The 24,634-nt window shown below is 46.5% G+C and overlaps 9 protein-coding genes across 9 annotated transcripts; 3 read left to right on the forward strand and 6 right to left on the reverse strand.

The window, feature by feature from the left end:
- Positions 1-259: 259 nt before the first annotated feature.
- Positions 260-3,112, reverse strand: V865_000347 (uncharacterized protein; the record flags this gene model as incomplete). The annotated part of the gene is made up of 5 exons (XM_066224178.1): positions 260-485; positions 574-933; positions 1,006-1,287; positions 1,359-2,569; positions 2,651-3,112. The coding sequence occupies 5 exons, from the start codon at positions 3,110-3,112 to the stop codon at positions 260-262; spliced, it is 2,541 nt and encodes an 846-aa protein (XP_066080275.1).
- A 516-nt stretch (positions 3,113-3,628) lies between these two features.
- On the reverse strand, positions 3,629-6,670 carry V865_000348 (uncharacterized protein; the record flags this gene model as incomplete). The annotated part of the gene is made up of 3 exons (XM_066224179.1): positions 3,629-4,358; positions 4,411-6,508; positions 6,592-6,670. 3 exons carry the CDS (start codon positions 6,668-6,670, stop codon positions 3,629-3,631), a joined length of 2,907 nt encoding a protein of 968 aa, XP_066080276.1.
- Positions 6,671-7,940: 1,270 nt separating this feature from the next.
- On the forward strand, positions 7,941-8,449 carry V865_000349 (uncharacterized protein; the record flags this gene model as incomplete). The annotated part of the gene is made up of 2 exons (XM_066224180.1): positions 7,941-8,058; positions 8,130-8,449. 2 exons carry the CDS (start codon positions 7,941-7,943, stop codon positions 8,447-8,449), a joined length of 438 nt encoding a protein of 145 aa, XP_066080277.1.
- Positions 8,450-8,698: 249 nt separating this feature from the next.
- V865_000350 (uncharacterized protein) lies at positions 8,699-10,911 on the reverse strand (the record flags this gene model as incomplete). The annotated part of the gene is made up of 7 exons (XM_066224181.1): positions 8,699-8,749; positions 8,810-9,081; positions 9,151-9,361; positions 9,421-9,774; positions 9,831-9,961; positions 10,019-10,586; positions 10,651-10,911. 7 exons carry the CDS (start codon positions 10,909-10,911, stop codon positions 8,699-8,701), a joined length of 1,848 nt encoding a protein of 615 aa, XP_066080278.1.
- A 299-nt stretch (positions 10,912-11,210) lies between these two features.
- On the forward strand, positions 11,211-14,019 carry V865_000351 (uncharacterized protein; the record flags this gene model as incomplete). The annotated part of the gene is made up of 8 exons (XM_066224182.1): positions 11,211-11,418; positions 11,470-11,685; positions 11,741-13,140; positions 13,196-13,285; positions 13,344-13,487; positions 13,548-13,694; positions 13,750-13,836; positions 13,906-14,019. The coding sequence occupies 8 exons, from the start codon at positions 11,211-11,213 to the stop codon at positions 14,017-14,019; spliced, it is 2,406 nt and encodes an 801-aa protein (XP_066080279.1).
- A 280-nt stretch (positions 14,020-14,299) lies between these two features.
- On the reverse strand, positions 14,300-17,200 carry V865_000352 (uncharacterized protein; the record flags this gene model as incomplete). The annotated part of the gene is made up of 5 exons (XM_066224183.1): positions 14,300-14,683; positions 14,743-14,871; positions 14,917-16,115; positions 16,167-16,956; positions 17,075-17,200. The coding sequence occupies 5 exons, from the start codon at positions 17,198-17,200 to the stop codon at positions 14,300-14,302; spliced, it is 2,628 nt and encodes an 875-aa protein (XP_066080280.1).
- A 708-nt stretch (positions 17,201-17,908) lies between these two features.
- Positions 17,909-19,587, forward strand: V865_000353 (uncharacterized protein; the record flags this gene model as incomplete). Its single annotated transcript, XM_066224184.1, has 9 exons — positions 17,909-17,984; positions 18,047-18,078; positions 18,135-18,324; positions 18,400-18,663; positions 18,722-18,785; positions 18,838-18,966; positions 19,021-19,373; positions 19,434-19,492; positions 19,546-19,587. The coding sequence occupies 9 exons, from the start codon at positions 17,909-17,911 to the stop codon at positions 19,585-19,587; spliced, it is 1,209 nt and encodes a 402-aa protein (XP_066080281.1).
- A 268-nt stretch (positions 19,588-19,855) lies between these two features.
- On the reverse strand, positions 19,856-22,267 carry V865_000354 (uncharacterized protein; the record flags this gene model as incomplete). Its single annotated transcript, XM_066224185.1, has 9 exons — positions 19,856-20,078; positions 20,135-20,682; positions 20,739-20,805; positions 20,867-20,978; positions 21,032-21,109; positions 21,167-21,333; positions 21,396-21,508; positions 21,565-21,637; positions 21,696-22,267. The coding sequence occupies 9 exons, from the start codon at positions 22,265-22,267 to the stop codon at positions 19,856-19,858; spliced, it is 1,953 nt and encodes a 650-aa protein (XP_066080282.1).
- Positions 22,268-22,668: 401 nt separating this feature from the next.
- V865_000355 (uncharacterized protein) lies at positions 22,669-24,457 on the reverse strand (the record flags this gene model as incomplete). Its single annotated transcript, XM_066224186.1, has 5 exons — positions 22,669-22,715; positions 22,781-22,952; positions 23,010-23,924; positions 24,250-24,330; positions 24,440-24,457. 5 exons carry the CDS (start codon positions 24,455-24,457, stop codon positions 22,669-22,671), a joined length of 1,233 nt encoding a protein of 410 aa, XP_066080283.1.
- Positions 24,458-24,634: the final 177 nt, after the last annotated feature.

A 24,634-nucleotide genomic window follows, 5' to 3' on the forward strand; every position in this document is an offset into this window, starting at 1 on the left:
CATACTTTCTTTCTTCTTCTTCTTGGATCCTTATACACTTGCATAACTCACCTGAATACGCTCTTTCTTGCATTGTTCATGATTTTCACACTCATACTATTTCTTGGTACCATCATCTTTTGAGAGGTGCTACAAATATGCATTCATGTTATATGACTACAAACACAGAGTGAATTTATGACCCAAAAATGAAATATGATTCAACTACATTTTCTTTTCTGGTATGAAAATGTTCATTACCTCGAAAACCCCTCCCCTTTTAGCCGTAAACCACTCTTCTAGGTTTATCTTCATCACCTCCATCAACCTCTTCTACACCATCTTCAAGTACTTCCAATAACCTAGGTTCAGGTCTTGAGGCATCTCCATTGGGTGTACCTAAATTTTCAGTCGATCGTTGCGAAGCGGCAGGTTGATTCGGATCGGGTTTACTCGTTATATGTACATCATCTTCTTTCAGATCGATAGTAACGATTTCACCATCCCTAACAAAACCAAAACATAACATCAAATATTTAGCAACATTTCAGAGACTGGTGGAGGGGTTAAAGTAGATTTTTTAGCTGTACTCACTTGATCGTACCATCCAGTAATTTACCTGCAACTTTCGTAACCACCTTATCTCTTATGATCCTCTGTACGGCCCTAGCTCCAAATTGTTCTGAATATCCTTTATTCGCCAACCACACTTTAGCATCTTCCGTGACGTTCAAGGTTATTCTCCTAGGATCCAGTCTACTCTGAAGTTCTCTCAATCGTAACTGGATGATATCCAATATAATGGACGGTGGAAGTTTGTTGAATACCAATAACTCATCTAACCGGTTGATCAATTCGGGTCGGAAAAAGGTTCCTACCGATTTCAATACTTCGGATCGAGTGGCGTCGGTGATTGAGCCATCGGGATGACATGCGTTGGGCTCGTATAATGCTCTGGCAAACAGAAAATACAATGTCAGTAGATGTGTTGAGTATTCCGATGTACCAACAGAAAAGTAGACTCACTCTGATCCGAGATTAGATGTCAAGCAGATAATGGTATTTTTAAAATTCACTTGTCTACCTTGACCGTCCGTCAGACAACCCTCATCAAGTATCTGAAGTAAGATATTGGCGACATCCGGATGAGCTTTTTCAATCTCATCAAACACTACCACGGCGTATGGTCTTCTTCGAACGGCTTCCGTAAGTTGTCCACCTTCCTCGTACCCTACAAAGCCAGCTGTGGCACCTATCAATCGGGAGACCGTATGCTTATCGTGGAATTCAGACATGTTGAGTTGAATCCTAATACGGATGACATTTATCAGCTTACGATACATACAAAACAGAAGACGAAGGATGGATGGTGAACTCACAATCCCCTCTTTTCATCTGCGAAAAGGAATTCCGCCAGAGCTTTCGTCAATTCACTCTTTCCTACACCGGTCGGACCAAGGAACAAGAACGAAGCCAAAGGTCTTGAAGGAGGTTGTAATCCCGCTCGTGATAATCTAATCGCATCACTGACAGCATGTACCACCTGATCTTGACCTACTACTCTAGTTTTCAGGGAATCTTCCATATGGACTAATCTTTCTCTTTCACCTTTCAAGAGATTGTTCACGGGTATTCCAGTAGATTTCGCTACTACCACAGCTATATCTTCAGATGTCACTCGATCTTTCACAGACATATTGGGTTCTTGAGAGTTTTCACTATCCAGCTCAGCTTGAGCTTTGGGTAATCTTCTCTGTAATTGAGGTATAGTTGAGAATCTTAATTTCGATGCTTTTTCAAATTCACCATTCCTCTGAGCATTCTCCAAATCGATATTAGCCTGTTCGATCTGTTCTTTGATACTCTTAATTTCCGCTACTCTTTCTCTTTCCTGAGCCCATAAATCTGCTAAATGCTTTTGTTCCTTCTTTTTCTCCTCTAATTGACTTTCGACCTTTTCTCTTCGACTGACTGAAAATGGATCTTCTTCATTCTTCAATGATTCCCTTTCGATCTCAAGTGTGACTATCTCCCTATCCAACGTTTCTAACGCAGTTGGTCTAGATTCCTGAGCTAATTTCAATGCTGATGAAGCTTCGTCGACCAAGTCAATAGCCTTGTCCGGTAGGTATCTATCGGGAATATATCGATCGGAATAGACAGCAGCAGTGACTAAAGCAGAGTCGGCTATCGATACACCGAAATGAGTTTCGAACCTTGTTTTCAAACCTCGGAGGATGGATATGGTAGATTCGACTGAAGGTTCATTGACCATGATAGGTTGGAAACGTCTTTGAAGGGCTGCATCTTTCTCGATAGTCTTCTTGTATTCGTCCAATGTCGTAGCACCGACAAGTTGAAGTCCTCTAGCTAAAGCTGGTTTGATCATGTTTCCCGCATCCATTGATCCTTCTGCTTTACCCAGGTTGAGCAAGGTATGAAGTTCGTCAATGAAACAAATCACGTTGCCTTCTTCTTCTTCTATGTCTTTCAGTAACGCCTTGAATCGAGATTCGAATTCACCTCGAACTCCTGTGCCTGCTAAGAGCATTGACAGGTCGAGGGAAAGCAAACGTTTGCCATGGAGTGACTATAAAGACGGAGCTCACCACATCAGCACAAGTCTTTTATTCACAGAATGGTATAAGTACGATTCCAAAGCTGGACTCACCTCTGGTACCTCCTTGTTGACTATCCTAGTAGCTAAACCCTCCAAAATAGCAGTCTTACCCACACCTGGTAAACCCAACAGTACGGGATTACTTTTCGTCCTCCTGCTCAATATCTGAATGGTCCTCCTGATCTCCTCGTCCCTTCCAATCGTAGGATCTAATTTCCCATCTCTTGCCAATTGAGTCAAATCGACCGAAAACTGTTTCAACGTTTCACCCTTTTCAGGTTGGGACGGTCCACCCATCATCCCTCCTCCGGGAAACCTCATACCCCCAAACCCACCACCACCTCCTCCACCAGGTGGTCCGCCGGGCGGTGGTCTGGGTGGTCCTTGAGCATATGTACGGACAAGGATAGGAGTGATGGTTCTGACGGATGGTCGAGTTAAGATGGGGTGAGGAGTGAGAGGTGATCGGGTGGATAGTCGAGCTGTCCTGATGAGATGTTTTCTAGCGAGCATTGCGTGTTTCAGTTATCTTATGGTGGATTTATTTGATGCTGGGTATATCTAATCGTTCATGTATAATCCTGATGAGTTGATAAACGGAGAGTATGGGAAGGTATTTAAGCAAGACAAGAGAAGGTGGGTGGCAATTGTGGATGAATATTTCGGAAGATTCTGGTGGATGCTCGCATATTCGTCATGGTCAGGCACCCGGTGTTGGTCAGAACAGATATAACCATAACCATATAGCACACTCTCATACAATACATCCATCCATACATGATGGTGCCAGTGATAATGATAAATAACGTTATGGTAATCGATAACAGACAGGGGAGACACAGAACCATGCTTAATTGAGAACATATAGAAGACAAGCTACCCATGCGATGAAAGAAACGGATATATACTTTATACAATTGTGTGTAACTCGAGAATGGAAAAGACAGAAAACATTCACAAATAATCTTAAATCAACAGTTATCTCGTCAGCTTAAGACGAACAGGGCAGATACAGAGGATATACTCACCCTACTGACGTCTACCTTGATCAGACATATTGAAACCTAATCCCGTCATCCCGTCAGAGCCTCTTCCAGCTCTCGGAGGATCTCTAAATCGTTCACCTGCATCTTCATCCGCCCATGGCATACGCATCGTAGCAGTACCAGCGGGTTGTTGCTGTCGCTGTTGGTTTTCCGGATTCTGTTGAGCGTTATGATCGTTCCTTAGTCCTAACAGTGTCCCCACGTTCTGCAGCCCTCGCCAGGGATTGCCTGTTCGAGGTGCTGCACCAGCTCCAGCTCCAGCGGGCATGTGAAGCCCCCTCATATTCTGCCTGGGATGTTGAAGAACCGACTCTTCCATGAGTTGAGCTGCAGCTCGACCTTCGATCAGGTTCACATGAGCCTGAGTGACCGCATGAGGTGGTGGTGGTGGACCTTCAGGTTGTGGAGGTAATCTCGGTACAGCTAATTCTTCCATCTGCCTTGGATCCGTCGCATCACTAGCTGCACCTCTTCGCGGCGCCTCATTTGCTCCTCTGTTCAGACCCCCTTGATCCCGTAATATACCGGCTGCTCTAGCCGCTGCGATTGCCCGAGTCACTACCTCAGGTGATAGTCCCATCTGCGCTCCGATGTGATATTCATCCTCTTCTTCGTGACCGGTTTCATTGGCAGCAGCTCCCCTATTGGTAGGGAAACCGTTGGCACCTTCGTTAGCTGCTGATCCTGGTTCCTGGTCTGTCCTGGAGCTACACCTATGGCATTCGTTAGTTATGACTCATCTGATATTCATAGGAAATGACTTACCAAAACCTGTGACCTTCCTGCCATGCCCGACTCTGACATTCTTTACTACAATACTTCGCTTTTCTACACCTCCTACATTTGGCAAACTCTCTCGGGAACTTCTCCCATCTCCCACATGACATATTGGCGCATTGTCTGATTCCACCTCGAGCTTCATCTTTCCTACAAGCGTTACGCATGATCACCCCCGCCCAGTACTGAATTTCTTGTGGAACCCTGAAGAAGAGTGGATCAGAAGGTGACGGTCGAAAGGTGAATCGCTCGACAAGAGAGAATATATCGGGAGTTTCGGAATAGGCTGGTCTTTCAGGTAATGGGTTCTTGATCGTATCAAGACCTAGGTCGAAAGTGGGATGCATGGGTCGTCGAGGATGGTGAAAGGTAGTTCGAACATGAGGGTATTTGGAGAGATAAGCGAGAAGTTGAAGGGCGAGGAGGATACTATCATCAGAGTATCTGTTGCCGTCAGGGTTAAGCAAAGAGCTTATCCCGACATAACTGCCTAGATCATGGAAGCCTCTGGGAGCGCTGTTGGCGATGATAATTGCCGCTTGATCAGGTGTATTGGCAGGTGGAGCTTCACCTGGAGCTTGACCCGGTGTTGGTGCTTCTCCTGGTGTCACTCGAGGAGTTTGAGCCGCACCCGGTTGACCTGGAGGTGCTCCAGCTTCCATATCTAATCTTGCTTGTTCAGCAGCCATTGCCTCTGGATCAGGTTCGTCGAGTTCTTGTCGATTATTGGTTTCCACAATCTCGACTGCCGGGGGTACAGCAGGTTCGTCCGTCTCAATGGTGCCATTGTTTTCCATAGCTTGAGCATTGACGGCGGCGATACCAGCTTGAATAGTAGCGGTAGGCAAATCGATATCCTCGCCTCCATCCGAAGTACCACTTCCAGCCGTAAGATCTCTACGCCTTTCCCGTTCCCTATCATTCCTTGGCGCTAGACCGACTGGTCGAGCTATGATTGTGCCTCTTCTTCCACTCCTGCGCGAGTCTTCAACTGATTCATGAGCATGTCGAGTGGGTGTACCCATAGGACTGGATTGCGTACTGACGGGTTCTTGAGCTAGCTGAGGGACTCGGGAGGAAAGGTTGAGGGCGGGTGGACGCAGACCTTGAGCTGCCGCTGCTATGTTGCTTTCGGATGTATTACGGGGTATGACGCTGGTCTCCTCGCCAGAGAGGGAGGCATCTGCGCTGGAAGTCTGACTTAGAGCATCGCGAGGCATGGGCGGACGAAGTGGTATAGTCATAGGTAGGAGGGTGGTTGATGCTCGGGGGGTGGTCGAAGGTGGTGCGTTCATCTCTTCTCTTTCATCCATATCGATACTCCCTTCTTCTGCATCCACCGATGCGTCATCAGTTTCTCCACCTTCTGCATCAGCCATATCCACATCCGTATCACCTTGAACCGATTCCTGTGGTGTCTCATCACGAGGTTGATCGGCCCAAGAAGCTATGTTCAAGTTGAACCCGAAGGCAGCAGCAGCCTGACTAGCTATATGAGCTGCTGTTATTGTTGCAGGTTGACTTTCTGATGGTGCTTGAGATCGACTATGATGACGATGTGACCTTTCATTCCTATCGGGTCTTTCGGATTTCTCAGCTTTCTCGAGCTTCTCCCTTTCCCTCTTCTTGAGATTCTCAGTTCCCGGAACAGGTTCACCAGCTGCGACAGCGTCGACAGCAGCTTGACTACCTAGATGTCCTGAGAAGATCGATATTCCATGATCCTTCAACCAACTTTCCAGTATCTGAGCGACCAGATCTAACGCTCCTGATTGTACCACCCTCGTTCTGATATCTTCACTCCCCCTAACACCTATGTTGACGACACATTGGAATGCTAGACTATGTCTCAGCGAGTTGGCCCTATCTGCGGTGATTATACGCGCCGTCGATGGGCCGTTCAAACCCCATAAGTCCTGATGTGTAGATACGTCCTTCGGTAGACAAGATTCACGGAGGATGTCGAGGAGTCGTTCGAGACCACCATCAACAGTGAGGATCTCTCGGATTCGAGGGGAAGTGGAAGTGAGATATGTTAAGGAGGTAAGACTGTTTAGGAGGGCGAGGGGACTATTGGTGTCGAGAGCTGCGATGAGCAGGTAGTGTCAGCAGAAGAGGGAGAAGAAAGACAATTAGGGAGAGGGAGAAGAGAAGCGTGTTGCCACCTACCTCTACGGTCATAAATCAGATGTGTTATATTCGTCACCGCTCTATTCTGTGGGGGGAATGTGTAGTTGGATTCTCGCATGGTGGAGCTGGTCGAATGTGAAGCACTGTGCTTGGTTGCGATAAGTCAGCACTACTTATAATGTGAGCGGTGAATGATCATGATCATGGAGCCTGAAGAAGCTTACGATGATATTCACGATGGACAACAGGTATCAGATACACAAGTATCTAAAGACTGAGAGAGGCTGATTCAGCCTGCACTTGAAAGGAAGACGTTGCGTTTCTTGTGTTGAGTGGTTTGCTGTTCACGCCTGCTGTATCTGTGCTGTACGTCCAGTCTGCTGCTGGGAATGAATGATGCTGTGTGCACTGATTATTGATGAAGCGACTGGAAGCGTTAGATGCTGTTGTATGGGTGTATGGGATGTATGGGGTGAGTGAATCAGAGATAGAGTGGTGAGACATGTAAGAGTGGGATGGGATGGGTGTTTGCCGATTATGTTGTTACGCTTAAATCATGATTACGTACCGGAACGATCGACAACCACACAAAGTAAATGTGGCACACGACTCTCAGATCAAAGGCGACGGATACCTGATACAATGTATCAGTAGCGAACGAGCAGGCTGATGTCCGATACCAGCTCAGAGGTACGCATACATAGGCAATATCGAAAGCCTTAATGATACGAAAAGTACCAAGAGCTTCGCGGAAGGTCTATTCTTCTCTTCCTGATTGGGCGAATATCGTCCTTGTGGCATTACACTTCACTTGAACCAGTCTTACTAACCTCGTCGGACCTATTGGACGACAGACTGGCAGACATGTAACGAAGTATATCAATCTTTGATACCCATACTCATAAGAGCTGAACAAGCTGTCTTCGCTGATTCTCGTCCACGCCGGTCCTAATGGACCGAGGTCTCTTTCCCTCTTTGCAAGATTAGCTCCTTTGTTGTGATATCTCCATTATCGTCCGCGAGATAGCACTCAAAGTCCCATCAAGGGGCCAAAGTGGGGTACTAAGGAAGGTGAGTTTGGAAGATGACTCGAACGATGGGGTCAGACATCACTGCACAGATAAGGCAGACTATCAAGTACAGTATAATATACAAGCATCGCATTATAAGCGGCAAATTGAACTTCACCCCTTCTCCCCTTCTACCTTGAATAATAACTTATGCCTAAGCAATCACTTAACAATGAACATGCCCGTTGGTACGCTGGGTGGTATCTCATAATGACCATGGACAAATGCTGATGATGTTAAATAGTTGTCAATACCGTCGTTACACCTTACAGGCCTCCAGTCTATGTGGCCAACCCGCTAATCTCTCAGGGGATCATCATGCCCGATCCTAATTCTGCTATGGGTATGATCCAAGGATATCCTACCTATAGTTGTCCGACTGTGCCTATCATCCAGCAACAGACAGAACCTATCATACCTAGTATCCAAGTACAAGGTAAGTCCTTCCCGTTCCATTTATCTCAACGCCCTTAGAGTGGACGCTTAGGTGTATATTCATTCGCTTAGCTCCACCAACTACAATCATCAAAGAGCGATATCTCCCTCCCCCTCCTCCGGTACATTGCCATTCGTCACCCAGAGTACGGACGACCGTCTCGACCCCTTCCACAATCATAAACAAAGTCACCAACTCTGCGCCAATCATCAACACTCCGCCGATGAGACATATTCACATCAAAAGAACTAAGAAAATCAAGTTCCCCCAATCGAATATACTTAATGTGACGCCTTGTCCTCAGCCTGCTTTGAAACCTGCTATGAAGACCATTACCACGATCAACCGGACTACCAGAAGAACTACCACTAAGGGTAATGGGCGTCATTAGTACACAATGGAATAGATAGTAAACTCCTCGAACTGCCTGCCAACAAGCATTCAAATCGTGCTAGAATAGCCAGAAATCGAATAAATGTCGGGGCGTCGACTGTATATATGCAAGCTGGACTTATGTATATATCATGTATTTTGAATTTGTGATCTCTATCATTGCATGCTAGCCGACATTTGTTGTAAGATCTACGATATATGATACACCAGTCTTTCCCTTATCTTCCATTCTCTTGAACTCCCCCATCTAAGTCCACAACTTAATCAAACCATCCCAAGAAGCAGTAACCAATTTAGACTACGAACAACAAGTCAGCATGTAAAATATCACGCCGCTTTGATGTTCAAGTAGACTCACATGTTCATTAGGTAACCAACAATGATCAATGACTACTTCCTTATGAGCCTTCAACCTCTTCTGGATTTTACCATTCTTCCAATCCCAGAATACGACATCACCATTTCCAGTACCAGATGAGATATATTTCCCATCGGGCGAGAAACCAATAGCACAGGCGTATCCAGCGACAGTATGCCCAGCAAATCGTTTCTTCTTGTTTTGTCTGAATGAACCATCGGCTGAGTACACTAAGATCTGATTATCCATCGATTGACATGCAAAGTATTTATCTAAGACAGGTCAATGTAAGCTCTTTCTTCGCGTTCAAAAAGAGAAGAGTCACGAAACGGGAAACTTACTGCTTGGATGTAAGGTGACTGCTGGCATGGAGTGCATATATGGTTCGGCGATGTACTTGATCACCACGGGAATATCGTAGTCCCATCCTCGGATCGTCTTATCATCGGAGGTAGTAACGAATCGACGATTCTCATCGACGAAAGTGATTGTGTTGACAGGACCCAGATGCTGATCGTATGTCTGTACGATTTCCCTTTGACGTAAATCGTACTATTACCAAAGGGTCAGTACAACAATCCCAAGGTGGTGGGTGACAAGAGGTGACTCACTTGGATGATCTTCTTATCCTGCATACCAGCCAAGAATACATGTTGTTTGTCGTAATCGGGGTTGAACTTGACTACATTCGGTACTTTACCATTCGTGAACGCTTGAATACATTTACCGGTTTCCGTATCCCATAATTTGATATGCCTATCATACGATGCTGATAGGAATTGACTACCGCTGTTGTTGAAAGCGACGTCCTTGACAGCTTGAGAGTGACCAAGGAACGTCCTCAGACAGTTTCCTTCGTGATACACATCCCATAATTTAACTTTCGTGTCCATACTGGCACTGAGCAATAAATGACCACTTTTGGGGAACAACCGTATAGCGGATACACCTTTGTTGTGGCCAGTCTACAAGGGCTCGATCAGCATATGCAGATATGAATCACGATTAAAATACCACTTACCCAAGTATGAATACATCTTTCTGGCAAATAAGCATTGGGAGGTGCAGAACCTTCTGAAGGATTGAGCTTGACATCGGTGTCGGTAGGAATGTGCATATACGTCCTTCCAGCGTAATCGTGAAGCTCTTTGCCTATCGAGGAGTCAGCCCGCTTCACAAAGGGTAGGGATGAGAATTCAGTGGACTCACCATGAAATATACTCTTCTCGTCTCTTGCGACCTTCATCTTCTCCTTTGCCACCTGTTGAGCTTCTTCACGTCTTCGCTTCTCCTCTCTCCATTCCTCAGCCTCTTCTTCTACCACAGGATCAACATCTTTATCTCCTTGCCATTCTGCCCATGGACCCATATATGCTCCTTCACCATCGACTACTCCCAAATCTCCTTTCCCACCTCTCTTCCTCTTCGTTTCTTTCCTTTCTGATCTAGATGGACGTATAGTTTCGATTGACTGATACCCATTCTGATGAGCGTTATTTAATGATCCTACTATTGGCTGAGCTGCTCCTGATTGTGTCGAAGGGTTGAGAGCATATCCGTGAACATCAAATGTACGTTGAGCCATCGCAAAAGAATAATTGTCCATCGACTGTTCTTCCACATGACCAGATAAGGTGTTCATACCCTTGTTTTTCCGTTGATTGAAGGGATCCACCGGTCCAGCTACAGGCCTCATCATATCTTCATAACTCAGGTTCACGTTCACTACTTTGTCCGTCGGTCGAGTGATTATAGCAAGACTGGCGCCGTTCGGATCCTGTACATAAAATCAACATTAGTTAGCTCTTTTCCATCCTTGGTAGACACCGTCGCAAACTAACCTCTTTTAGCACATCCGGTGCTGATTCCACAGCAGCCTTCGTAGCTTTGTTGGTGCTGGATGATCCCTTTTGCTGTCCATTACTCGTTGAGAGACCGAACGCATCTTTCCTGGCCTCTTCCTCAAGCTTCTCCTCGTCCTCATCATCTTCTACATCGGGTTGAGCAAGGTTTCCTCCGGCGACGGGAAGCGAAGAAGGACCTGCAGTGATGCCGTCCCTTTCGTCGTCTGAAGATTCGTAGCCGGCGAGCAGGGTGGACATCTTTCGAGGCGATTGAAAAGATAATGCGACAGGTGAATGATTGTAAAAAACAAAGAGTTGTGTTCTGAGATCAAGCAGGCCCAGGTGAAAGTAAAGTGATCCTTGAAGAGCGGTCCATTGAGCCTGATATCCCGAAACCACACATGGAGTAAAAGCAAAAAGTGTGCCTGATAATTCAAGTGGAGGTGACCCTCCTCAGTCTTTCTTGTTGATGATTTTTCAAAGACGACAGTTAGTATATGTACGAGTATATCCATGACACCAAACCACGTATCACAAAATACACATCGACCGGAAGCATGCCCAGCTCGATAGCCAGGCTGAAAGCCATACCCGATGAAGCAGGTCCCAGCGCTTCGAGAGGTACAAGGGAAATACGGAGAGCCTATCTTTCGCCAGATGTACTTCGGACTTATAAACTGGTAGCAGGAGATTGGGTCTTGCTTAAATCGGAGAAGGGTATCTGTGTGGTACAGATATGGCCAAGAGTAGGACTTGATGATGACGGTGAGCTGCTTCTGTGTACTTCGGCTTGCATTCAGCTAACAGGAACCTCAGCAATCGTACTCTCCACAACTCATCTTTCCAACCTGTCCAGTTCTTCAATCGATCTTTGTCGTTTCACCCCTGAAGTCCACTCGCATGGTAAAGCATCTCGAATTAGGGTGAAAGAAGTACCCGAAACTTCAACCAAGCCCAAAAGCAAAGGAACCGTAGCCGAGGAAACATCAAGGGAAAAGGAATGGCTTCGAGCGTCAATCAAGGAAGTTCTTTGTGAGTCGAGATTCTCGCTATATCCATAGAGGATGAGTCGCTGACCTCACCATAGCCTCCACAAACTACATAAGCAACGGCTACAAGATAACAATAGGAGACTCGGATAAGTCAGCTCGAGTCTTTGAGACCACCTCCATCGATCTATCGACCAAAGAATCAGCTAAGAAGAGTGGATCTCCGTTGGAAGATGGATTAGAGAGACTCAAGATTAGCGGAGACGAAAGTGCAAAAGTGATGTACGAAGTGAGCTGGAAGACTGAGGTGATACTAGGAGGTGAAGAACAGAAGGTTAAATCGGTAAACTCCACGGAAAAAGACGGAAAAATCAGTACAAGCGGTACAGCGAAATCTCATTCTAACACCACCGACGGTCCTATCCCATCCTATATCAACCTCTTCACGCCCTCGCAACCTCCGACAGCAGCGTATGGATTACTAGGGGGACTTCAGCCCCAGATAGCCCAAATAAAATCTCTCCTGGATTTGCCAATGCTACATCCTTCCCTGTTCTCAATGTTCGGTCTCACCCCTCCTCGAGGTATATTACTCCACGGTCCACCCGGAACAGGTAAAACTGCCTTGGCCAGAGCAGTCGCCTCTTCCGCTCAATGTTCTTGCATCGTCGTCAATGGACCTGAGCTATCTTCAGCGTATCATGGAGAGACGGAAGAGCGTCTAAGAGGGGTATTCAACGAAGCGAAGAAACGGAGTCCGTGCATTATTGTCTTGGATGAAGTTGATGCGTTATGTCCAAGGAGGGATGGCGGAGAAGGCGGCGAAGTGGAAAGAAGGGTGGTGGCCACTCTCCTTACTCTGATGGATGGGATGAGCCAAGAAGATGTAGGGGAAGAAAGGATATTTGTGGTAGCTGCTACGAACAGACCGAATAGTATCGATCCAGCTCTTAGAAGACCAGGTCGATTCGATCGAGAAATTGAAATCGGAATACCCGATGTCAATGGAAGACGACAAATAATTGATATCATGCTTTCAAGAATGCCCCATTCTCTCAGCGAACAGGAGGTATCAGCAATCGCATCTAGAACTCATGGTTATGTCGGTGCGGACTTATCGTCACTTATCAGAGAATCAGCTTCAGCAGCTATTCAGCGATGGCACTCATCAAATCCACCAGAAGGGAGCAGACCAGTTCTCACAAATGCGGATGTTTTGACTATCCTTCCTACGGTACGACCATCAGCGATGAGAGAAGTGTTCTTGGAGACTCCTGCTGTGCGATGGTCAGATATAGGTGGACAAGACGATGTCAAGCAGAAATTACGAGAATGTGTCGAATGGCCACTGACCCATCGAGATACGTTTACTCGATTGGGTGTAGAGGCCCCACGAGGTGTACTGCTGTATGGTCCACCAGGTTGTAGTAAGACTATGACGGCGAAAGCTTTAGCCACGGAGAGCGGTATAAACTTTATTGCCGTTAAGGGTCCAGAGGTGAGCTGGCGAGTCATGTTTGAACCCGTAATCCCAGCTGACCGAGCCGTTTTAGCTACTCAACAAATATGTTGGTGAATCTGAAAGAGCAGTTCGAGAGATTTTCAGAAAGGCCAGAGCTGCGTCGCCATCGATCGTCTTCTTTGTGAGTAATTATACGCTCGTGCAACTTTATATCCAGCGCTAAGAAAATCCAATTCCAGGACGAGATCGACGCACTTGGATCAGCTAGATCGGATGACCATACGCATTCTGGAGTTCTTACTTCTCTGCTAAACGAGATGGATGGTATTGAAGAGCTCTCCGGTGTGACCGTAGTAGCAGCTACCAATCGACCAGATGTTCTTGTAAGTTGACAGGCTTAGGAGGAGGATGATCAAATGATTGACTGATGGCATTCCTCATAGGACTCCGCATTGATGAGACCAGGCAGACTGGATCGAATCCTTTATGTCGGTGCGCCCGATCTTGCCACTAGGAAAGATATTTTCAGGATCCGATTGGCTACTATGGCTGTCGAACCTGGAGTTGATGTCGAAGATCTAGCTCGTATAGTATGTAGCAACCATCTTATCTGAGTCTCGCAAATACTGACAAGCGCGTCCACAGGCGGAAGGCTGTTCGGGTGCCGAAGTAGCTTCCATATGTCAAGATGCTGCATTGGCAGCTATGAATGAAGATCTCGATGCGCCTTATGTGAGTTTCTTTTCCTGCTTCAATGCTATATATCGGTAGAAAGAGACTGATCATAAGCACCTGTGTTAGGTCAAGAAATCGCATCTTCTCCATTCGGCTCGAACAGTGAGAAGGAGAATAACGCCAGATATGATATCTTTCTTTGAAGAATGGAGGGATCAATCGGGAGTGAGGAGTGCGTAGGTCATCATCAAGATCATATGCAAAATATATATATTGGACAATGCATTTTTGTTCAGGCTGGTCTTCAACCTGGATCTCAATAACATGAAACGTAGTCGCATTGCAAAGTATAGCGTATCTGGAAATCTGCATAGCATAGCATATCTTATGTTTATATATATATACGGGGTAAGGGATTAATTATTATATTACTTATATTCACGAGAAAAAATAATCAAATCAATCACTCAAGCATCAATGATCGAAACAGAACCAACCAATTGTGTCAAAAGGACCGTATTTACTGAGCTACACCAGCTTTTTCCTCGTGCCACCCTCTAATACTACTCAACAGTTTGACGATCTGTCCCGAATCTCCATTCCTAACATCGTTGATACTGACTCCAGCGGTATCAATCCCAGCATCTATCAGTATATCCATCATGGAGAACAAGCCTTCTAAGCCCGGTTGACCCGAAGCGTCGGGGGCGAAAGCTTGAGGAGGGACGGGAGGGGAAGGCTCGATGTGTGATAAGTGTTTGACAAGTAGGAAGATGACTTCTCCAGAGACGAAGGATTTCGGTATGGCCGATGCTCTAGGGTAAGCTTGAGGTAATAACGAGTTTACCCATCTGACTAGTTCCGGGTTGTTTTTACCTTCATCGGATTGATAGACTGAATTTACCTGAGGGAGGAAACATTGAATCAGCATTCTGTTGACTTCCTTGGGAAACGGCAACTCACCGCTGGTCGAGCAGCACCATTGTAATTACTAGAGGGTCTTCTGGTATCTCGGCTGGGTCTTCCAGGTGAGGGAGCACCAAGCTGTTGACTCGCTCGTCGTCGTTCACCAGAACTAGTATCAAGACTCATCTACAATATCAGCGCCATTCGTCTTTCAGCTAAACTCACCAATACACTAGCATCATGCGCTGTAAGCTGATTAGGGTTTTCTCTTCTCGTAGCTTTCTGGGTGGCTTCTCGAGTCGCTGGACTGGGGGGACGGGGTGCCATAGCTTGAGCTTCGGCCAGAGGGATAGTAGGGATATTGCAGGATGAAGTGACTGGAACAGAGTAGTCTCTGGCAATAGTTGCCTTCATCAAGGCCTTCATCCACTCTCGAATGGAGATTTGCTCGGTGGACGAGAAGTAGTGAACCTTGTCATTGGGCCCACCAGTAAGTCTGAAACCATATGAACCAGGATTGGTGTTTTCGTCGACGATTACACGATGACCTTGCAACTCGATATGACCCTTCACTCGATCTTCCGTCTCACTCTTCAAATAGTAGAGGTGAGAACCTTTCAATACGAAGAACCTTTGCTTCCAGCTACCGTACCTATCTCCCTTCTTCTTCAGATAACCTGAATAATCAGGTGTACCAATCTGTTTGAGAGCCGCGGCGTTCCCTCCACCGGTTCCAGAAGTTCGTCTGTTCGTTTCAGGTGTAGCAGGTTGCATCTGGTGAACTCGGTTTGAGCCAGAGAACCCAAGACGAGAGGAAGTTCGGTGTTGTTCGGAGCTTGGCGAGACAGAGCTGGGAGGAGCAGGTTTACGTGATCGACCAAAGAAGCTTAACCGCTCTTTATTGTCGGTACTTGGTTTACCACGCTTGTGACCCATTGACCCGGTGGATTCACGCTTGGTGACAATAGAGCTTGGAGTGACAGGGCTGGCGGGTAAGCTCGCAGCTGTCGAACTAGCTTGGTTGGTAGAGGGTGTTTGTGCGAGGTTCTCGTTGATAGCTTCCATAGGAGCAGGCATTCCTAAGCCAACATTGCTCGTCTTTCGGCCATGAGACCAAGCTCCGTGAGGGATATCATCGGTGGTGGAAGCGGAAGTGGGTGGAGTGGTGAGAGGGGGTGTCGTTGATGGGAAAGGCTGTCCTAAGGATGAAGGTGGCGCGCTCATGCCACGCAAAGAAGCACTTCCTGGTACGTTCAGAGGAAGACCGGAAGGAGAGAGTTGCTGAGAGTTAGATGACACCATCGAAGAAGGTCGTCGTAGTTCGGAGATTGCAGCGGCTATTCGCATGCGTTTGCCGAATTGAGGGATATCAAGCTCTTTTAGGAGGTTGGCATCAAGTTCGAGGAGGAGATCACCAGTGATTTCGTGTTCTAGCGGAAATGTTCAGCACATGTGTGATATGATGACAGCTTCCGACTTACCTCTGAATTTCTCCGGAATACCTTCATCAAATCCTTTGGCTTGGGCCCAAGCGACAACATCATCTACGGTCCATGTGTGAGCAGGCTTGCTGGGTATAGCAGAGCTGGATGAACGAGTTGTGAAAGCAGGTTTTTCGAAAGGAGGAGTGGAAGGGATATGGGCGGCTGGTTCGAGTGATCCGGTTGACGTCTCCAGACGGGTGGATGAATGAGCAGATGGCTGTGCAGAGAGAGGTGGAGCCACAGGGGGTGTCGTGGCTTTTGGGAAGGAAGCCTGTTCCATCGTGACGGGGCTAGAGTGGAATCCGTTGGCCAATGGGGAATCGAATCGGCTAACAGCTGCACCTCTTGGACTTCGTCTCATCTCTTCCTCTTCCTCTTCGCTCTCATCGGAATATACCAATCCAGCTACACCACCGTTCGACGAATGTTGATTCTTCTCCCTCTGTTCATTGGCTAAACGAGCTTGTTCTGCTAATTTCGCTCTGGCATTTTGACCAATCCCAAGTTCCTCTTCATCATCACTCTCAGGCTTGGCAGTAGTGATGGATTCTATAGCATCCTGTATATCACCTATAGTCCTGCCCATGACATTTCCCACAGCTGCAGTCGTGCTCTCCACAGCAGCTACAGCATTATCTAATAGACCACCTGACGAATCGTGAGTCCCTCTAGGTGACTCATCTGGTATTGGGATGGTGGGAGCGGAAAGGTAAGAATCGTTTGTGGGTGCAGATCCATTGACGGTGGATGTTTGAGGAGCAGCTGTTGTCTCAGGAAGACCGAGGGGCTGATCTTGAGGTGTTATCGGGGTTTCAGAGATGTATGTTGCTGGGAATAGACCTTCTTCACCTTTGGTATTTCGTCCCTACAACCAGTCAGCACGGAAGACGAGCTGTTAGACTTACTCTCCACCATCCGTCTCCGAAAGCTTCGTCTTTCTCCAGTACCTCAATCTCTTCACCCGCTTGAAACTCTAATTCATCGCCGTGTTCGGCCATGAACGTGTGCACAGCTCGTACCGTGAGCACCATCTTGTACAATCTTCACTGTCGATACTGGTTCAAGAAGATCTTCAGTATAGAGGACTTGACTGGACTGGTGTGAGATTATCTCTATGGAAATGGAGGAGACGGGATCGTACCAAGATGAAAATGTTGAATTGGTCATGGGGAAAAATGAGGAACGGGCATAAGCGTCATTGTCCAAAGCGGTCGTTTTGGTAGAAAGGATGCTGACACTCACGGCTTGACACCAAGACCAAGTTGCTCTCCTTTCTTGAGCGTTAGTGAGATGTATACGAGTCGAATAGCAATGAGATGGAGGAGGATGTTTACCACGGAAGTGGGTGTGAGTGTGAGATTATCAGTAGGGTTTATCGAGGTCAACATGCAGGGTACTGATCTTAGTACTGAATGAGTGGTGGACGTCGTCTGTTTCCGGAATCAACTGCCCATTACAAACGGATGACGATCACTCATTACAAATCTGATCGCACCATTAGCATTTTTTACCTAATCCGTTTTGTTGTCTCAGGGTTTGGATCCTAGTCATAACATGATTAGTACTCAGGGTAACATTGAAGCTAAATGCCAATGCCACCACCGACTTCATCCTACGGAGTACCTTCCAACTTACCGCTACACGTTCATATTCGCGTGTCAGTATTAACCCATCAAGCTCATCAAAAAAACCTCTTCTCCACCTGCCCATCCCTACACCTCAGAACAGCCAGATTCACCATGTCAGTCTCAAAAGGAGTGTTGCTCATCGGTGGTCCCTCCAAGGGAACCAGAATGCGTCCATTGACGCTTGATTGTGAGTTTTAGATCAATGTTCATGTTGAGAGGAATGGTTTTGGCTGATTTCGTACTGGATAGGTCCCAAACCCCTTCTCCCCATAGCTGGGAAGGTAAGTATATTCAAGCTTACACATGGATAGTTCATTATGCTGATAATATCCTATAGCCCATGATATGGCACCCTCTCTCCGCTTTCGCCAAAGTTCCAGGTCTTACCGAGGTTATCATGATTGGTTTCTACGAAGATTCAGTGATGAGTGGATTCATCAAGGAAGCCAAGAGGGAATTCCCCAACATCGCTATAAGTTACCTGAGAGAATACAAGGCACTTGGTACTGCTGGTGGTCTTTATCACTGTAGGTCACTTTCAGTATACATGCACTCACACTTAGTTCGAGATTCATCAGGAGCTGACAACACTGTTCTGACAGTCCGAGATTCAATTCTTCGTCCACCTGTACCACAAAACATCTTCATCTGCAACATCGATATCTGCTCCGCATTCCCTTTCACCGAAATCCTCGAACTGCACTCCAAACACCGAGGTGTGGGTACGATAATGGGTGTCAACGTCCGAAAGGAGTCTGCTCAGAAATACGGTTGCATCGTTACTGAACCTGAGAGTCAATTGATGGTACATTATGTTGAGAAGCCTGATAGCTGGATCTCAAACACTGTCAACGGAGGTGTCTACTGTGAGCTCTCCCTGATTGTATACTTCAATTAGGGAAAACAGCTAATCCAATGAAACAGTATTCGACAAATCATTATTCGACGAGATCAAGATTGCCATGGATGAGAAGACTGCTCGTGCTGCGTAAGTTAGATTTATCGCAATTGTGATTGGAAAGTTTACAATTTCTGCACAGGGAGGATCCTTTGGTCAAGCCAGACGAGATCCTTCGATTAGAACAAGATGTCATCGTCCCTTTGGCCGCAGCTAAGAAGATGTACGTGTATCAGTGCAAGGATTTCTGGAGGCAGATCAAAACCGCTGCGTGAGTAAGCTTCACCTGGCCACTAAAATCATGCACTCAAGCGCCCTTCCATAGCTCCGCTGTTACTGCCAACTCCCTCTACCTCGCTCGTATCCAAAAGACCTACCCCGACTTCCTCGCCCAATCATCCCCCAATGTCATCTCACCCGTCTACATCGATTCGACAGCTACGATCGACCCAACGGCCAAGATCGGTCCCAACGTAGCTATCGGTCCAGGTGTGACTGTAGGAGCAGGTGTCAGAGTCAAAGATGCGATAGTGTTGGAAGGTACAAATTTGGAACAACATTCTTGCGTATTAAATTCGATCGTGGGAGCCAACTGTAATGTCGGTGCTTGGGCTAGAGTGGATGGTAAACCTGAACCTGAACAAGATGTCAAAGGTCAAATCAGTGTGACCATCTTAGGTGAGTCATCTATTTTCCATGTATAAGAGATAGAAGGCTAATACGATGTGTGGCATGTAGCTACCGAGGTATCTCTCGCCCCAGAAACTCTCGTCAGAAGCTGTATTGTGCTTCCTAACGTAAGCTGTCCAGGACTGCGGGTAAAGATGTTAGCTGACTCTGGATTTATTAGAAATCTCTGAACCGAAACTCAGCCAACGAAGTCTTGCTTTAAGCAAGCAGTGCTCTACAACTCAGGGAATCTCGCTGCCGAATAGTATGGATTACCCACTACAGATATCCATATATATATATATATACATTTAAAGGAGCTTGGAACCGAAAACATATATACCACTTTAGATTTATTACTTATCACTTGATTATGCGGGAATGTGGATCCATGCATAGGACATAGATATATCACATAAAGAATGTACTGTACATGATTCATGATGTCATCATAAGTCGTCTATATATATACAAGTAGCCTGGGTTTCAAATCACATCTCCAATAATCGATCAATAGCTAAACCCAAATCATCTCCACTTCCTTCCAAGACCGCTTCAACCACATCCTCATCCAGTGCAGGGAACATTTGGTGCAGAGTCTGTACGTTGGCTCGCCGTGTTTGTGCGTAAGCTTCCTGGGACATGTCGATGGTCGATTGAAGTTGTAATGAAGAGAAATCAGGTATGGGATTATCACCAGGGGATGGTGTTCCACTAAGAAACAAGATCAGCATCTTGTCAAATCAAGTGTAACGAGCGAAAATACTTACGCTCTTGAGGCTGGAGCTGACCCATCTCCAGGTACATCCAAGCCGAAACCTTGCAAAGTCCTCGACGGACTCTCGGGCGTAGCAGCTCTATTGAATTGAGATCTTCTAGTTCTGAATACATCCCTCGAAGCTGGAGTCTGCTGCTCTGACCTAGATCGTCTCTCAGGTGATCGTTCTTCACCACTCGTACTTCCATCTTCTGACCTATCGTCGGACGGACTCTGCATGGTTTCTAGGATCTTACCGATGGCGCTGAGAGGTTTACTGACTGCCTCCTGAGCCAAGTTACCGGTACGTTGGAAGAACCGTTTGGTACCGTCCAACGCTTGAACAGTGGTGGTAAGGGACAGCGGTCGAGCAGCCTCCTCTCCCGAGGTGACGGCAGAGAAAGGCGACATATCTGCGGGAGGTAATGCTCGAGCAGTCGAAGCTGATGGTGAAGGTGGTAATTCTTGGATAGCATCTTCGACGTTTTTCTCGAATTCTGCTTGGGTAATGTTACTCAGACTTGAAGCATCCATTGTCTCGATGAATGCGATAGCTCCGCTCTGAGAGGATCATATCAGCGGAGAGTATCGTATCGAAGCATAGTGGGTTGACCTACCAGACTGGAAAGATAGTAGCCAGCTTCTCCTTGCAACTTGGAAGCACTTCGGAAACGGCTGATATACCTAAACTTGCAGTCAGATGACAGATCTTATTCAAATCATTGATAGCATATCTTGGACTCACTCGATGTTCGACAGCATATTATCAGGATTGGCTTGGAGCACAACGAAGATTAATATAGGCACGAATGCATCGGCCCCAGTCGCTTCAGCACCATAGACATTCCGTATCAAACCTATGATGAATCGTTAGCTTCGTAAGTTAACCAAACCACTTAGAGTAGCTCACCGAATATCACTTTACAGCAGTTGAGGATACAGATCATTTTATCTCTAGGCGCTTTATAGTGATTTATCTTGAGCAGTTCTGATAAATATCTGGCCGTTAGCTGTAAGTTTGATAGCGTTGGGAGTCTCGACACACCTTGCTCAGCAAATCCCAAAAACCCCTGGGTAGCTTCTCCTTCAGGTACATCCAGATGTTTCTCCCTAACCCATCCGAACAACCTCACCCTCTGTGCGAACACCGCATCTCGTTCTAGATCGTCAGTAGTGATAGGCTGAGAAGGTACCAACTGGGGCGTGAACGTGCTACAAAGCGAGATACAGTTTAGCCACGAGAAGCATGAGGCGAAGGGTCTGAAGATACATACTAGTTGTATAACCTATTCATGACCAACTTCTCCATCGCTTCCAAGGCATTGTCAAACTCTGCCGGTGTTTGTGATTTCCATGGTTCGACTTGAGCCATTTTTTCAGATATAAACTGTAACAATATGAGTAAAGGTTGATCCTGAAGTAGACATGGATGTCGAGACTCACAGCAAGGAAGTCATGTATCAATTTGATCTGCTCGTTGACAGTAAAAGGTTTCTTGGCAAAATTCGATAAGAAGCTGCGTCAAACATAATATCAGTAAATGCATCTTTATCATAGGACTTGACTTGACTCACCTTTTCAAATAACGAGCTATAGGTTCAGCAGACTTTGTCCTTAGATCCTTTAAGAATCCAGAGAAGTTAAATGTAGGCTCTGTGTTAGAGTTGATAGATCCACTACTTTCAGCTTCGGTCAAACCGACCTGTCTAGGTGTTTCCTGTGGTATTGAAGAAGATGGATCAAGTCGAGCATTGTTCCTCGCCGGTGTGACTGGATCGGCCGACGCTGAAGAGACGGTCGGAGCTGGAGTAGCATAAGGGTCGAACTCGGCTAGGTCTGCTTGAGCAGGTCGAGCAGCGGTAGGTGTGAGTGATGAGGAAGGTGTGGAGAGGGGTAACCCTTTTGCCGGAGGTTGATGAGAGGGTGCGTCTGGTACGATCGGTTCTGTGCGTGGTGGAGCAGGAGTAGTGATTGGCTCGGAAGGTTGGGCAGGAGGTGCATGATATCCTGCTTGAGCTTGGTCCGAGATTGGTAGATCCAGCAAAGAAGTATCGGCTGCCTCGTCAACGATCACTGCTGGAGGCGCAGGGGTTGATGGACCGGCATCGTTTGACGATTCTGGCTGACTGGTTTCTGCTGCGGACATTGCGAATAGAATGGGATCTGAGAGTGAGCGACGGGATGATAAAATGATTGTTGATAATGAAGGAATGAACAAAGGTTGTCTGTTGAAGTTGTGAGGATGAACTGGTGCGGGTACGCGATAAACAAGGTACAGCTGTACAACGTGGATATCTGATTATGACGAATGTGGCATGCTCAGTCATAAAGTCACCTCATCGCAACATGCAGATCATATAGTACGCAGACACGCAAGCAGGACTGATATAGGGTATGCTAGCATATTCAAGATCTCAATGAATGTGTATATACGATAAATAAGACGGGTTCTTTTCTCGATAGATGATGATAGGCATTCTCTCTAAATAAAATCCAAAAAACTTTCTCGCAGGCAAATAATCTATGTAATGAATTCCATCAAGCAATCTAGAGTTTTCCTTCTCGGATCATTCTGAGGTAGTATCGGGCCATTTCTAATGAGAAGAAGAATATCAAACATTAGCGACGGTCATCGTATTGCGAACGATGAATTACTCACCCTCAACACCTTGTTTGACAGACCATTTAGGTTGCCATTCAAGAGATTCCTTGGCTCGAGCAGTGTCAGCTCTTCTTCTTTGAGGGTCATCAATGGGCATCTCCTTGTGGATGATGTTGACTCGTCGGGGGTTGGCAACACCTTCCTCCTTTTGGATTTCCTCGACGATGTCCTGAAGGGAAGTATTAGCGACAAATCACCTCACTCTCAAATCGTGACTATGACTCACTCTGACAGCTTCGGCGAATTCCATGATGGTGAACTCGTGAGAAGAACCAATGTTGGTAGGTCGGGTCTCGTCACCGTTCATGAGAAGGATCAAACCATCGATCAAATCGTGAACGTATTGGAAGGATCGGGTTTGTTGACCATCACCGTAAACGGTCATGTCTTCGCCCTTAAGAGCTTGGATGATGAAGTTGGAGACAACTCGACCATCATAAGGGTTCATTCGAGGACCGAAAGTGTTGAAGATACGAGCGACTCTAACATCGACACCATCTTGTCTTTGGTAACCGTAGGTGAGGGTTTCAGCAACTCGTTTACCTTCATCGTAACAAGCTCGAGGACCGATACAGTTGACGTGACCCCAGTATTCTTCTCGTTGAGGGTGTTCCTCGGGGTCACCGTAAACTTCGGAAGTGGAGGTGATGAGGAATCTAGCCTTGGTTCGCTTGGCGAGACCGAGCATGTTGAGGGTACCCATGAAAGAGGTCTTGATGGTCTTGACGGCGTTGTATTGGTAGTGAGGAGGAGAGGCGGGGCAAGCGAGATGGTAGATTTGGTCAACTTCGATGAGGAATGGGTTGACTACATCGTGTCTGACCATTTCAAAATTGGGGTGACCGACCCAGTGAGAGACGGTAGTCCTGCTACCGGTGAAGAAGTTGTCAAGAACGGTAACTTCATGACCGAGAAGCATGAGTCGATCGACCAAGTGGGAACCGACGAAACCAGCACCACCGGTGACGAGGATTCTCTTTCGCTCGGTGTTAGGGAGGTTCTTGACGGGAGGGAATTTGGCGACGGTGGTGTATTGGATCGAGTCGGTCTCCTTGAAGTAGGTGGACTCGGATCCGTAGTCCTTGTGACCTTGACCAGCGAGATCAGTTTCTTTGTTACCTTCTTTGAGGAATGCAGGGGTCTACAGAGCGTGGAAAAAGGAGGTTAGTAATAGGCACGTGAACGGATACACAATCAACGTGTCTGGTTGAGGATTTTTTAATATCGGTGTATAGTAAAATTAAATGGTAGTATGAACAACAAAAGGAGGGGAATAAGGGGAGTATTGAAGGACCAGAAGGAGGGACGTGGATGAGAGCAAGAGGTGTAGGATGAAGAAGGGTCAAATGGAGGGAGAAAAGAGAAATATAACGCGTTGAAAGATGGGCGAAAAGGAGAAGTGATAAGGCGGAAAGGGGACGTGATAAGATGAATTATAGGATGAGATGACGGATAACTACACTCACAAGGTACAAGCTTCTCAAGGTATCAACTTGGACTCGAGAGTCGAAGCCGAATCTGTTGGCACCGACCTCAGTGATCTTTTGCTGATATCGTGATGAGTCCTGGTCAGCTTATCGTTACAGGAGACGTGACGCGTACGTGGAGCGTTGAGTGATCGGTTTGGGAACTTGATAAGGATTTTTTCAAACTCACTTCTTGTTGACCAGACATGTTGTTGTTTTGTAAAGAATGGAAGGGGTGTGATAAGGAGGGTAAGAGGGGTTGAAGATGGGATATGAATGGGTTGAAGAGAGAAGAGAAAAGAGAAACGAGATAGATATGGATTAGAGTTGATGGATGAAAAGTTGGGTGTGGTGGGGGTTGTATGCGACCTACTCCTAATCCGGA

The sequence above is a fragment of the Kwoniella europaea genome, chromosome 1 (genome assembly GCF_036810445.1).
Source record: "Kwoniella europaea PYCC6329 chromosome 1, complete sequence".
Lineage (NCBI taxonomy): Eukaryota > Fungi > Basidiomycota > Tremellomycetes > Tremellales > Cryptococcaceae > Kwoniella > Kwoniella europaea.